Raw genomic sequence first — 12694 nt, forward strand, 5'->3', positions numbered from 1 at the left:
TGGAGCGTGTGTGGTTTACCGGCACATCGAATAGGTGACTGTAACATGTGAGGGCACCATGTAAGTTTGCATGGTTATTCACACCCGCTTTGTGATCCTCGGCATCCCAGTCACAAACAAGAGGGGCATATCGAGATTTAAACATGCCATTGAAAGTTCAATGAATCTCAAAGGATCTAGGAGTTTTCATAGATTTAAAACTTCAATTTCTTTTTCGTTTTTCGTGGTGGAAATTAGTGAATCGTCATTCACTTACCTTCAAATATTCTGCAATTAGGGTTACAGCATCCCTCTCCCGAGTTGTGTAATATTGTGTTGGGTCCTAGCCTTAGTATTTCATTTGGGTGATTTACTAAGGACTCAATCAATCAACTAACTTGAATTTGTTTCTTCCGTTTTGTAGATGTCAAAGTTCGACAACTATGGTCTTCCCAAATCCCGTGGAACAAGCATTCCACATGAAGATGGTATTCCACGATTCGACGGAGGAACAAGAAATCATGCTTCACTTCCTCCACCTCCTCCAATTGTTCTCCCTAACCCACAAGATCGAAGAATTAAAAGGTTCAATATCACTAAGGCCCTATTGGAAATGAAACATGAAGATGGTAAATCCGTGTGTGCCCACATTCTAGGAATGAAATCACACATCGATAGGTTGATTATGTTGGGTGTGTCATTTCCCGATGAGTTGGCTGTGAACTGGGTTCTGCAGTCACTCCCTGAATCATATAATGAGTTCAAAAGAAAGTATTATATGATGGATCATGACGATAACCTCATTGACCTAACTTACATGCTCATTGTTGCTGAATCAGAAATGATTTGGCGAAGCAATGGAGCGTATTTGTTGGGAAAGACAACCGACCATGCTTCAGAGGACGTTCTAAGAGAAGCGACCTGCGTTTGCTACCAAGAGAAAGGGCATTGGATAGAATTCTGCCCCAAGAGCCTGAAGATTCCAAAGATGGGAGAGTCAAAGAGTATGGTTGTGCTTCAGGTAAAAATCCACTATCTAACTCCATTAAGTTCCTATTTGTTTATTCTTAATACATGATGTGATAAGATTGCATTTGAATGTTTTGCAGGATCGGTGAAAAGATAGGAAGTTTGATGAAAGAGCAAGATGAGTCTAATCACAAAGAAATGGATCTCGATCGCATGGACTTGAAGATTAGATTTTGAGCTTATATATTTATGATAGAATTGTTAGGAATATTCGACTACATAGTTTTCAATGGATTTTGCATTGTAAGGATAAATGTTTTCCGCTGCTTTTATAAATAAAATAAATTTTGTTTGACTTATTTATTTATTTGTTTATTTCCTTGCAATTAAATCGTTATGAAAATTGATGTTTACATATTTCTACAACGAATGGATATGATTCTTATTTATGGAAATGTTAAGAATTTACCAAATAAGGAGAGTTTCTCATCGCCCAAATTTCAAATGGACAGAAATTTGGAATCACGCAACTTGGTTGCATGATGAATGAGAAATTTCATATTTGGAAATTAGACTAATTTGTTGACAAAGTGTCAAGTGAAGGACTAGGAGATCGAGCACACAAAGTTGTGTGTTGATCAAGTCCACCATAAGAGTAACAAAAATATTCGTCATGATTTACTAAAGGTTTAGTAAATATGATAAGATTAAGTGTAATTCGGAATTGATTAAAAAGGTTTAAATCAATGGCAGAACGAATAAGAGGAATCAAGTAGGCAGAAAGATAAAAGGTTCTCCATACTAAGAAGAAGGGAGAGTACCTTTTATGTTTTATGATAGGTCTTAATGACTAAGAACCATATCTCAAATGATCCTCTAAGTGAGTCTTAGTACAATTGTATGTTTAAGAAGAGGAATCAAGAATTGAAGAAATGGTTAAATCAAGAAGTCAATCATACTTCGTTCCAAAACAAGTCTTAGAGTTAAGATTGTGATAATGAGTGACAAGTATTAAAAGGTTTATAACGTTCATCAAATGTGGAAAGTTGTGATGTCTTGGATAAGACAAAGACTAACTAGGACCAATTTATGAAGTGTTTTGATAAAAACTACACTAACTCTTGAATATTTGTTTGTCAAGAAACGTTTATTGACAAGAGAATCTTATATGTCAAGGAGTCAGTGGGAGTCTTAATGGTCTTGAAAGGTTTCAAGAACAAATCAAATAAACCTTATCGATCATCACTAGCACACGAGTTGAGGTTAACAACCTATCGTGTTGACATTATTTTATTTCTGTGTTGTTTCAATTAATTTAATTATGCATGTGAGTCCTATGAGTTCTCATTTGAATGCATAAAAGGCAAGGACCTTGGTCAATGGAAAGTACATTGATAGGAAAATGTCAGTTGCTTAACTACTTGGAAGACATGGTGGGCAGCCGTGCTACCATAAGGCAAGAAATCAAGATTAAGAAAGTTCGGTCCATATGAGTTTGAATTTGTCGTAAACCTTGGTTTTAACAAATTCACATGGATAGGAACACATACACCGTTTAAATCTAAGTGTCATAAGATTTCCTCCTTCATGAAAATGATTGTGAGAAAATGTTTTCACTAAGAAAGATTTTAAGAAGATAGTGATTCTAAAATTGCATTCTCGAATTCAATTATGGTTACGGTATCCCTTTCCATGATTTGAATTGTGAGGTTTGGCAATTAGTCTTAATTGTTTAGACACACATATGAACTATCTAAGGCAAAGGTGTATAAGTTCAAGAAGCATTGATAAAAGATTATCAAAGCACTAAGTATTAGAAACATGAACTTAAGAAATTCAATAAGTATTGTTTTTCTGAAAGTTAAGTTGTTTCTGAATACATGTCAAAGCTAGTAGGAGCATAAGTGTTATGTTTTATAATAATCATCATGATAGTGGGAGCATAAATGTTATGATTGTATGATTATTAAGGCACGTATTGCAACTTGGCAATATTATTTATAGAAAACAAGAGTTATACCTTGCAAAGTTGTAAGGGTTGTAAAGTTGTTTTGCTATAATTAAGGGAGAGAATATTATGCTTCATTTCAAATCTAAAGGCTTAGGTTGAGAAATGTTAATAAATTTAGTCAAAGGTACATAGTGTGTTCTTAAAATTTCGATTATGATTACGGCATTCCTCTTCACAATTCGAATTTTGAGAACATAGCAAATAAAACATTATGCATCATGTCTCATACGCTTCGGGTATAGTGTCGATTGCAAATTCTTTAATATTTGACCATTCTAAAATTTTCCAAATGTCTAGCGCATTTAGAGGGAAAAGGGACTAGAATCGGTTTTGACTAAAATAATTAAACAACTATCAAAGGACAATCCAAAGTTCGACGAGGATTGGTTGCTTGTGAGTAGTTGGAAGCATGGTATTGGACGGACCATATCGACATTATTATGAATAGAAAAGATTCTATTAAGAATGAGTTGTCATATGGAAAATATGGAAATGTTTCCATATTGGATTGACCATATCGACATTATTATGAATAGATAAGATTCTATTAAGAATAAGTTGTCATATGGAAAATATGGAAACGTGTCCATATTGGGAATTGAATATTGAAAATCTATGTCTAGATTAGAAACATTTATGCAAAAGGATGTTCAAACGAATGTAATTTGAGTGAGAGACATCATATCTAAGGAATTGTCTTGTAACAATCTCCGATAGAGGACTTTGTAATATCATTGGCAATAGTCTTTGTGACTTTGGTGCAGTGACATTACGAAAGGATCATTGCATAAAATGTTAGAATCTAGCATATTCTATAAGTAGCAAGAATTTGATATTCTTTCACTTATGGAAAAGGATTTGGAGTTGTGAAATGAGAATGATTGGAAATGTGTTCAATTTGATCTATTTCACAAAGAAAGAACCATAGGTAAACATTGTGTGCATGCTAGGAGCATGGGACAAGTGTAATAATTCAAGTAAGAAGTCAATTACCCGAAACGACAAATAATGAGTAATCAATATGGTGATAAATAAAAGGTGTTTTATTTATACTCAAAGGTTTGAGGCCATATGGGATTAGTATTATTCTTGTGTTTCACTTTGCATGTTTTGACTTCCTGAATAATTTAATCGGTTTAGAACAGTCAAAATTATTCAAATGGGTCACAGTCGTTCATATGTTAGAAGTAGGTATGAATAAAGACTGTCATGAATTGGTGTGTGGATTATCTGAATAGTATTAGATATAAGCAAATGTTTGCTGCAACATTCATGAGTGCTTATGAATATGATTTGAGCATTGGATTAAACCCACGCTCACTTGGATCACTCCATGAATTGTATTACGAGTGATTGGTGAGACAATAACATCTTATATTCTTGAAACCGAGATGTGTGAGTTGTATCTTGCAAATTGGTTGCACATTGATAATATGTAAATGCACCAGTAACTCGGTGTTATAAAACTTATTGTTGTGTGTGATTTGGTGAGTGAGTGCAAGCAAACATTGAGTCAAAGTTTATCCGTTCCTTTTACCCAAAGTGGGATAAAAGCGATATCTGTGGGCCCCTCGATGATTTATTGATGACAAACGTAAATGCACGGTCGGGCTAGGGCTAATTTGATTTGTTCAATTAGTCGGTCGTCGTAAATCGGAAATCGAGAAACAACACATAGACTGAGAGAATAATTTCAATCCATGTCTCGTGTCTATACGATATCTAGAATGGAGGAATATATGATCCCTTATCTGAAGGACAGGTTACTGATAAGATCAGAGTTTGACAGCGTCTTTGAGAGCTACGATTGCAAATCGAGGTGTACTTACATTTGTAGCTAGACTTATCCAAGTGGGAGACTGTTGGATTAGTGTCTAAGCCAGTAACCATATTTGGTAAATACTTGACCCGATTGTGCATGGTCCTTTTGGGTTGCCTTCACCAAAGCAACGTGACTGGAGAAATAATAGAGAAAGAGGTTATTATGATTTATTAATATGTTATAAGAATAATATATTAAAGGAGAAATCATATTTGTTTAATTAATATTGGTCAATAATTAATTAAGAATTAATTTTGTAAATGTAATTAATTAAACTAGAGGGGCTGAATTGTAATTATGTGATAGTTACAAAATAGGGTAAGGATTATCCTAAGGATAGGTTGGACGAATTTAAGGTGATAAGGCCTTAGAATTCGTCCATGATAAGGATTCAAGGCTTATCTTATGGTTTTCTTGGTGGGCAAGCAACTAGATAAGGATAAGGACTGAAACCCTATCTCTACACCTATATAAACACCCCTTTGGCTCATGAATTCATATATACATTCCCAAGGCTTCTTAGGGACGAATTTGTATACCTCTCCTCTCTCTCTCTATAGCCTCTCCATTTGCTCTTGGTGTTTGTGAACCATTAGAGGCACTACACTTGTGGTGCTTGCTTTCAAGACCTAGGGTTTGAAGATTCAAGTTGTTATTACAATATAACAACAAGAAGTATGTAATCTAACTTTCTTGGTTAATTTCGAAAATAGCAATCATCTTTAGGGTTTTATTATGTGTTCATAATGTTGTATATCTAATAGTGAAGACATAGATCCAATGGTAGGGTTGCATGTACACATAGGATTGTTTGTATAAAACCCAACACACCGCTCGCTACAAATGATGTTTTCACCTCTACTGGCACTACCTTTCATAATCCTACTCAGTATCGATCAGTCTTTTGTTGGAGCTCTTCAATACTTGATTGTCACTAGGCCCGATATTTCCTATGCAGTGAATCAAGCCAATCAATTTCTTCACTCTCCTACGGACCAACATTTTACCCTCGTCAAACGCATTTTACGATATGTCAAAGTCACAATCAATCATGGTCTTCATTTCTCTGTGCCTACAAAACCTATGCTTATTGGTTATTCTTATGCAGATTGGGCTCGTTGTATTGGGACTAGGCGTTCCACCTATGGCTACTCTATCTTTTTTGGAGGAAATCTTGTGTCTTGGAGTGCTAAAAAACAACCTACTATCTCTCGATCCAGTTGTGAATCCGAGTATCGGGCTATGGCAAATACTGCTGCAGAACTCATCTGGATTACTCATCTGTTACGCGATTTAAATGTCTTACCTTCTACTCGACCGACTTTACTTTGTGACAACCTTAGTGCTATTTTCTTAAGTCAAAATCTTGTTGCACATAAACGAGCCAAACATGTAGATATTGATCCTCACTTTATTCGTGAACTTGTGTTGTCTGGTAAGTTGCATACACAGTTTGTTTCAACCAAGCTTCAAGTGGCGGATATCTTCACCAAACTGTTACCTCGACCGCTTTTTGAGAGTTTTCGATAGCAGCTCAGAGTTCATCCACCACCTATGCGCTTGAAAGGGGGTATTGGAAATAAATCATCCCTGTAAATTAGCTTATTTGTTTTCTATATTTATTTATTAGATATCTTGTATATCTCCCTATATTATTGTATTTAAGCGTGCTTTGTAAAATCAATAAAATCGTTGGGAACATTTATCCCATCTTATAATACATATATTGCTTATGATTGTAACTTTACTCAGAAAATAAGCACATGATTTTTTTACCGTTTTTACTATAAACCTAATTAAATGTGTTTCAATAAACAAAACATACATAAGGAACCCTAATAAAAAAGAACCTTGTACAACTGATAAGTTATTTATGTTTATACTTCACCAATAAAGGGGCATGTTAAAAGAAAAATCAATATACCTACAAAGCTAATCTTTTCTACCATGTGAAATTGGATTTACCTAGATATAGAAATATAAATAAAAAAAAGAGTTAGATAGATTAGTCAACTTATACAGTCATACTGATGGAGTGATGGGGACAAATATTGAAGCAACATACCATATTTTTAAAACGAACAAATACAAATATTCAAAATAACCAGCTTGTTCATGGATTTGCATATTGAAGCAACAAAATGTAATTTATAAATCAAATCGAAGAAACCTAATAACACAAATGCAAGAAATATTCAAAATTAAGTTACCTACACACTGAAACGAAATCTACTATATGGACTTCGGGAACAAAATCCCAAATCTCCTTTCCTACTCAGTTAGCAAAGTATCATCATCTTTTTTACCTTAAATTAGCTTACTCTGTCCATTTGTCTTGGTAAAAATCTCATTGGTCTTATAAACATTTCGATTTTACATTGCACAGAGTTACAATGCTATAAAATTTCACCAACTCATCTGCACCATGATTATTCAAAATAATTCTCAAAAACTTAAAATTGCACTATGTTATTATCACTTAGAATAAATCTCAATAGTAACACATATATAATCCAAATAGTTAATGAAAATTACCTTGATTTTCCATGGGGCATTTACAAATATCTCATCATGTATAGCATAATTCCTTTCGGTGGGTGGAGGTGGTGGTGTTGACGTTTTGATGGCGATCATTTTTTTTCCAGTGATTTAGTTTCACGAAACAACACAGAGTCGGCATTGGCATGTTCTTTATCCGAGGTGGCCGCAAAAATAAAAACCCAAATCGCTGGTCATTAGTGAGATGAGAATGATGCGTTGACTCCAAATCCACCAATGGAGTTTGGGGGTGATGGTGGATTGTTAAGATGGTGGTGACAGCTAGGGGTTCTTTTATTGAAGCGGATATGGGTGGCTGAAGGCGGCTTTATAAAGCATTCCAACTTGACCGATTCAATTGGCAAAAAATGAGGAATACTCATTCATCTTTGACCACTTCCATTTGAAGATGAGAACGTGAGACCTATTCTAAACGTGATTAATTCAATAACTTGTTGATCAATATTTTTTAGTGCATAAATTGATTGTAAATATCACAATAAAGGTTGTACGACTTAAAATTCAGCATTTGACCAAGCATACTTTATAATGTATAATGTAATATAATATAATATAATATAATATAATATATATATATATATATATATATATATATATATGTTTAGATTTATTTGAAACCATGTTAATTTTGTAAGACCAAATCTAAAAATAATTTTAAAATGTAAAATAAAAGGAAAAATCCAAAAATCCTTTTTTAATTATTATTTTCGGAACTTTAATTACCTAAAAAATTAAAAATAAATAAAAAATAATATATAATAAAAAAATTACCGTTTTTTTAAATACGTGAAGTATTCTAATAGAATATTACACTGTAAATATTCTAATGTGATTTTTAGAATAATAGAATATTTTTTACTAGATTTTTCATATATATATATATATATATATATATATATATATAATATACTAATATTCTACTAGAATATGTAATATATATATATATATATATATATATATATATATATATATATATATATATATATAATATTCTAATATTCTACTAGAATATGTAAAAAAAATGTATTTTATTTATTTATTTTACTTTTTTGGTTTTTTTTGGAAAATATAAATTCCGAAAATACTATTTGAAAAATAAAATTTTGAAAATTTTCAATTATTTTGCATTTTTTTTTAATTTACCAAATGAGTGACTAAAATTACGTCTCACAGTCTCACAAAATTAAGTTGTCTCATATGAAATTAACCCTATATATATATATATATATATATATATATATATATATATATATATATATATATATATATATATATATATATATATACGGTGTGAGCCCCATGTATTACACTGGTGTATTTAAAACAATTAAATATGTATAAACATTTGAAAATTTTGAATTTATAAGAAAAATGAGAAAAATATTGAATTACTAAAATTAAAGTGTTTTTTTTTTCTCTTTTAAATTTAAACAAATCATTTAGATAAAATTATCAAAGCAAATTAATGAGATTTTATTTTAAAATTTTGAAATTATAAGGAAAGTCAATTAATAAAATTGATAAGCATTTATTATTAAATTTAAATATCATATGGAATTTAATAAAATAGGAAAACCATAAAATTACATATAGAATAAAAACTAATTTAAAATAATCATAAAATAACATGTAGCAAAATGAATAAGAGTGTAACAAGTGATAAAAAAAACTTTCATTTATTATAGAAGAAATCCCAAACATATTCTACATTTGCATTTTTTTTGTTTGAATCTACTATAATCATTATATTTTGTTTGAATCTTCAATCCTTCAACTTTTTACATATTCTACATTTGCATTTTTTTATTGTACTTTTATAATTGTTGGTTAGAAACTTATTGTAATTGTTTTCATATAAATCCAGCGAAGACCACACTCCATCATCATCTTCTTCCCAACAAAATCATCTCCATCTTCAGTAGTCAACCACCATAAAACTCACTATGTATTTCCATGTTTTTAGAATCCATTCATGTGTGTATATTGTATATTTAACCCGTAAATAGATTTCTCCATATCACATCTAATTATCTTCTAACTGATCCTAAAAGTCATTGGAACAAGATCTTCCAATATCAAAACCCATCTTAAAACTTATTTCATCCTATTCCTAGGTTAACAGATTTCCAAAATCCCATTCGAAGATCTTGCATCATTGAATAGAAAGACAACTAGCACAAGGATTGAAAGAGTGATTACATATTATATGTCGATCAAAAGGTGCTCCATGGGGAAAAAATAAAACAAGCACCATTTGTAAGAAAATAACGAAACCATGTACAATAAACTTACAAAAAAAATAAAAAGGAAGTAATGGTTATGAATTGATATATTCTGGTGAGAGGATATTGTTTAGCAGCTCTTTCATATTAGCCAACACATGTCGTGGCCCTAAACTTTCAATCCCTATGCAGTTCAACAGCTGCTCCAGATCCTATCGCCATGTCACATATCCAAATAAATTTTTAAGTAAACACAATATTATATCAATTTCACTCTATAACTATAAATAATAATACACAGAAATTCAAACCTTGTTCAGTAGAAATACAGCATAAGCTGATCTTGTTGTGTCTTGGCCTTCCAAGAAGAGTGGAAACTCCATGGGCTTTGAGGTTGAGGAAGATAAAGAGATTGATGTGAAATCAGATGAAGTGGGCTCCACTGAAGGGGCATAATCGCAAATATATGTACGCGAGCCTCCTAATCGTAAAGGGTATCTCAAAGGAATTTCTAAATAGAAAGCAATCAGGGAAACAGCCTGCAAAACATAAATAAATAAACCATTCAATAATTCCAATTCTATTTTTATTTTTATTTTTTGACTTTTAAAAAGAAAGAACATACGTGTGCAACATAACCAAGAGCAGTTGCTGATCTTTGGACTTCTTTTTTATCAGTGAAGAAACTCAGCTTCTTAAAAGGAAGAACAGTTAGATGAAGACCTGAAATAGTCAAAGATCCTGCATCCATGGGTTTTGATCCAGAAGGATTTCCTGCTACACCCATAAACATGTGTAAAAATGGAGGATAAAAAGGTGAAAAACATTTCATATTTTCATTACCTGATTTACTACTTCTGGAAAATGATTCAAGTTCTTGCTCACATGTATGTCCACTCACAACTTTCACAGGATAAAGCAATGCGATTTGTGACACCATGAATTGTTGCCTTCCTCTCAGCAACTTCTGCAAATTTTGTAGACGAATATACCCTCGTTCTCCATTCAGTGAATTATTTGCTTCCTGCTTGACCAAAAAAAAAGAGAAATTTTTTGTGATTTTGAGGAAAAAGTTGAAGGAAATAAACGGGAAGAAGATGAATTAATAATACCTGCAAGCTTCTACTGGCCACAGAAAGAGAAGTTCCAGCCATGAGAAGAGATCTAATCTGAGAGTTGAGTTGCTCCTCCTGCTTTTTGGATTTTTCTTCTACAACTTTTGAACGCATTGACATGTTTCCCATAACCAACTTTCTTGCTTCCAAATTTTCACGCATCTGATCTAGCTTGTTTGATCGACTTAATGACTCTGCTTCTAACTGTTAAAACATTAATCAGTGATTAAATTGTCTTGCTATTTCATTCCATGAATGAAAGATGATAAAAGCCTATTGGACCATGTTCCTGTTAATGTGATCCTATTGATCAAGATTAATGAAGTAATCAAATCCATAAGTGGAATATCAAATCCGTTTATCTAAATTATGTACATATTCAAGCCTGATGTTAACATCTTTTGTTTTTGGTTCTAGTTTTCTCTTGATCCTGATATAAAATATAGGATAATGCAACTGAATCTGCTTAATTCTAAAGGAAGTTACAGTAACAGGTGTGAAACTTCAACAACGAATAGATTAGACTATGAACATCGAATTATCAAGAAACAACAAGATCTCTACCTCATTCCTATAATTCATGCTACAATTTCATTCCGAGTATATATTACACAACGAAGGAAGGGCAATGGAACAATGTCAGGTTGATGGTTTTAGGAAGTTGAATGCATGCAATAGAGCATTGAAACATAATTAGATCATCAGGGATGGTAAAATTCAACTATATTTAGGAGAATTCGGCAAAGATTCTTTTGAAGATAGCTCTATGTTTGTAAAATTCAGACTCCTTCCTTGATATTCTATTACTAGAATTGAATTTATTAACTCCTAATACCTCTATGATTTCTTTGACACCCTAGGCAATGAATTTGGTTTGATCGAAGAACCTCCACTAATCACAAATCTATCACGATCGATTCCACAAACCAGGCAGGAAATTAAACGAATGGAGTAAAACTTCAACATACCTGTAAATGAGAGTTAAGTTTCTCTTGAATTAAAGACTTCTTCTCCTTAGCTTCGTTAAGGGCGGACGATAGACTCGAAAGACGAGCAAGCTCCTGTTGAAAATCTTCCCAGTGAATGACCTTTACTTTCTCCTCGTGATTCGTGTTCTTTTCTTTTACGGATTTCTTCTTCGGATCCATCAAGAACTGAAGTAATTGATGCCGGGGATGATGATGACAATGATAAGATTTGAAGGTGCGTGGGACAATTGATCAAGAGTAGTAGATCATCGTGAACCCACCTCACCATCGTCCTGAAGAAATGAAGGGAGATTCTAGGGGTTAAAGAGCATTGTAACTGATTCGATGAATTATAGGTATAGAGTTCTTGAATTTATGAGTCCGAGACTTCGATTCCAAGTAATTCAGACACGCAGAAACACGAATTGGAGGTTGTTGAAGGAACTGATATGGACCCGAATTCAGTTTACTTTCCTCGATTTAGGTATTTAGGGCAAACGAGCTTTCTATTTGAAAATGGCAACACCACCACGTAACAATTAGTGATTTTTTGGATCAAGTCAATTGTGCTTTTGGTGATTAAAATGATAATCACTAGATGACCAATTAATTTCTTCAAAACTTCCATCCAATTTGTTGTCGCGCACTTGCTCATCTTTTATATAAAACGTTTATGATTTATGAAAAAAAAAATCAAAAAAAATAATTAAATTCTTAAGATATGATTTTTAATAATAAAAATAATTTATATTTAGACTTCATAAACATTTCATGAACACTGGTTATGTTTCCTAATAAATAAAGATTTTTTTACCATATATCAAATTCTTATTTATTTTAGCATATGTAATTTTGTGGTATTTTAAATTAATTTTTATTTTACATGTAATTTTATGGTTTTTTTCATTTTATTAAATTCTCGATAATATTTAAATACAATAATAAATACATATCAATTTGATTAATGAATTTTTCTTCTAATTTCAAAATTATTAAATTAGAGATTTATTAATTTTCTTTAGTTATCTATCTAAATTATTTGTTTAAAT

General features: G+C 32.1%; 1 protein-coding gene and 1 pseudogene across 2 annotated transcripts; one reads left to right on the plus strand and one right to left on the minus strand.

Annotated features, from left to right (window-relative positions):
- The first annotated feature begins 5624 nt into the window (after positions 1-5624).
- Positions 5625-6311, plus strand: LOC145060001 (secreted RxLR effector protein 161 pseudogene; annotated as a pseudogene).
- Positions 6312-9463: 3152 nt separating this feature from the next.
- LOC145060592 (UV radiation resistance-associated protein) lies at positions 9464-12224 on the minus strand. Of its 2 annotated transcripts, none has more exons than XM_079008240.1 (6): positions 11646-12224; positions 10675-10881; positions 10406-10586; positions 10188-10339; positions 9874-10101; positions 9464-9774 (listed from the first exon to the last, which is right to left on the minus strand). In XM_079008240.1, the coding sequence occupies exons 1-6, from the start codon at positions 11823-11825 to the stop codon at positions 9658-9660; spliced, it is 1065 nt and encodes a 354-aa protein (XP_078864366.1). In that variant the 5' UTR covers positions 11826-12224; the 3' UTR covers positions 9464-9657. The 2 variants fall into 2 exon arrangements, with proteins under 2 accessions (XP_078864366.1, XP_078864367.1); XM_079008241.1 differs by having other exon boundaries at positions 10188-10336; positions 11646-12222.
- Between the last annotated feature and the right edge of the window lie 470 nt (positions 12225-12694).

The sequence above is a fragment of the Lactuca serriola genome, chromosome 6 (genome assembly GCF_051521515.1).
Source record: "Lactuca serriola cultivar US96UC23 chromosome 6, Lser_US96UC23_V15, whole genome shotgun sequence".
NCBI classification, from domain to species: domain Eukaryota; kingdom Viridiplantae; phylum Streptophyta; class Magnoliopsida; order Asterales; family Asteraceae; genus Lactuca; species Lactuca serriola.

Excerpts from the sequence above, each read along its gene's own strand:
- LOC145060592 (XM_079008240.1), bottom strand. The coding sequence starts at position 11,825 with ATGGATCCGAAGAAGAAATCCGTAAAAGAAAAGAACACGAATCACGAG. Across the intron at positions 10,587-10,674 it reads TGGCCAGTAGAAGCTTGCAG|GAAGCAAATAATTCACTGAA; the intron begins GTATTATTAATT and ends TTGGTCAAGCAG. Across the intron at positions 10,340-10,405 it reads TTCCAGAAGTAGTAAATCAG|CAGGAAATCCTTCTGGATCA; the intron begins GTAATGAAAATA and ends TTATGGGTGTAG.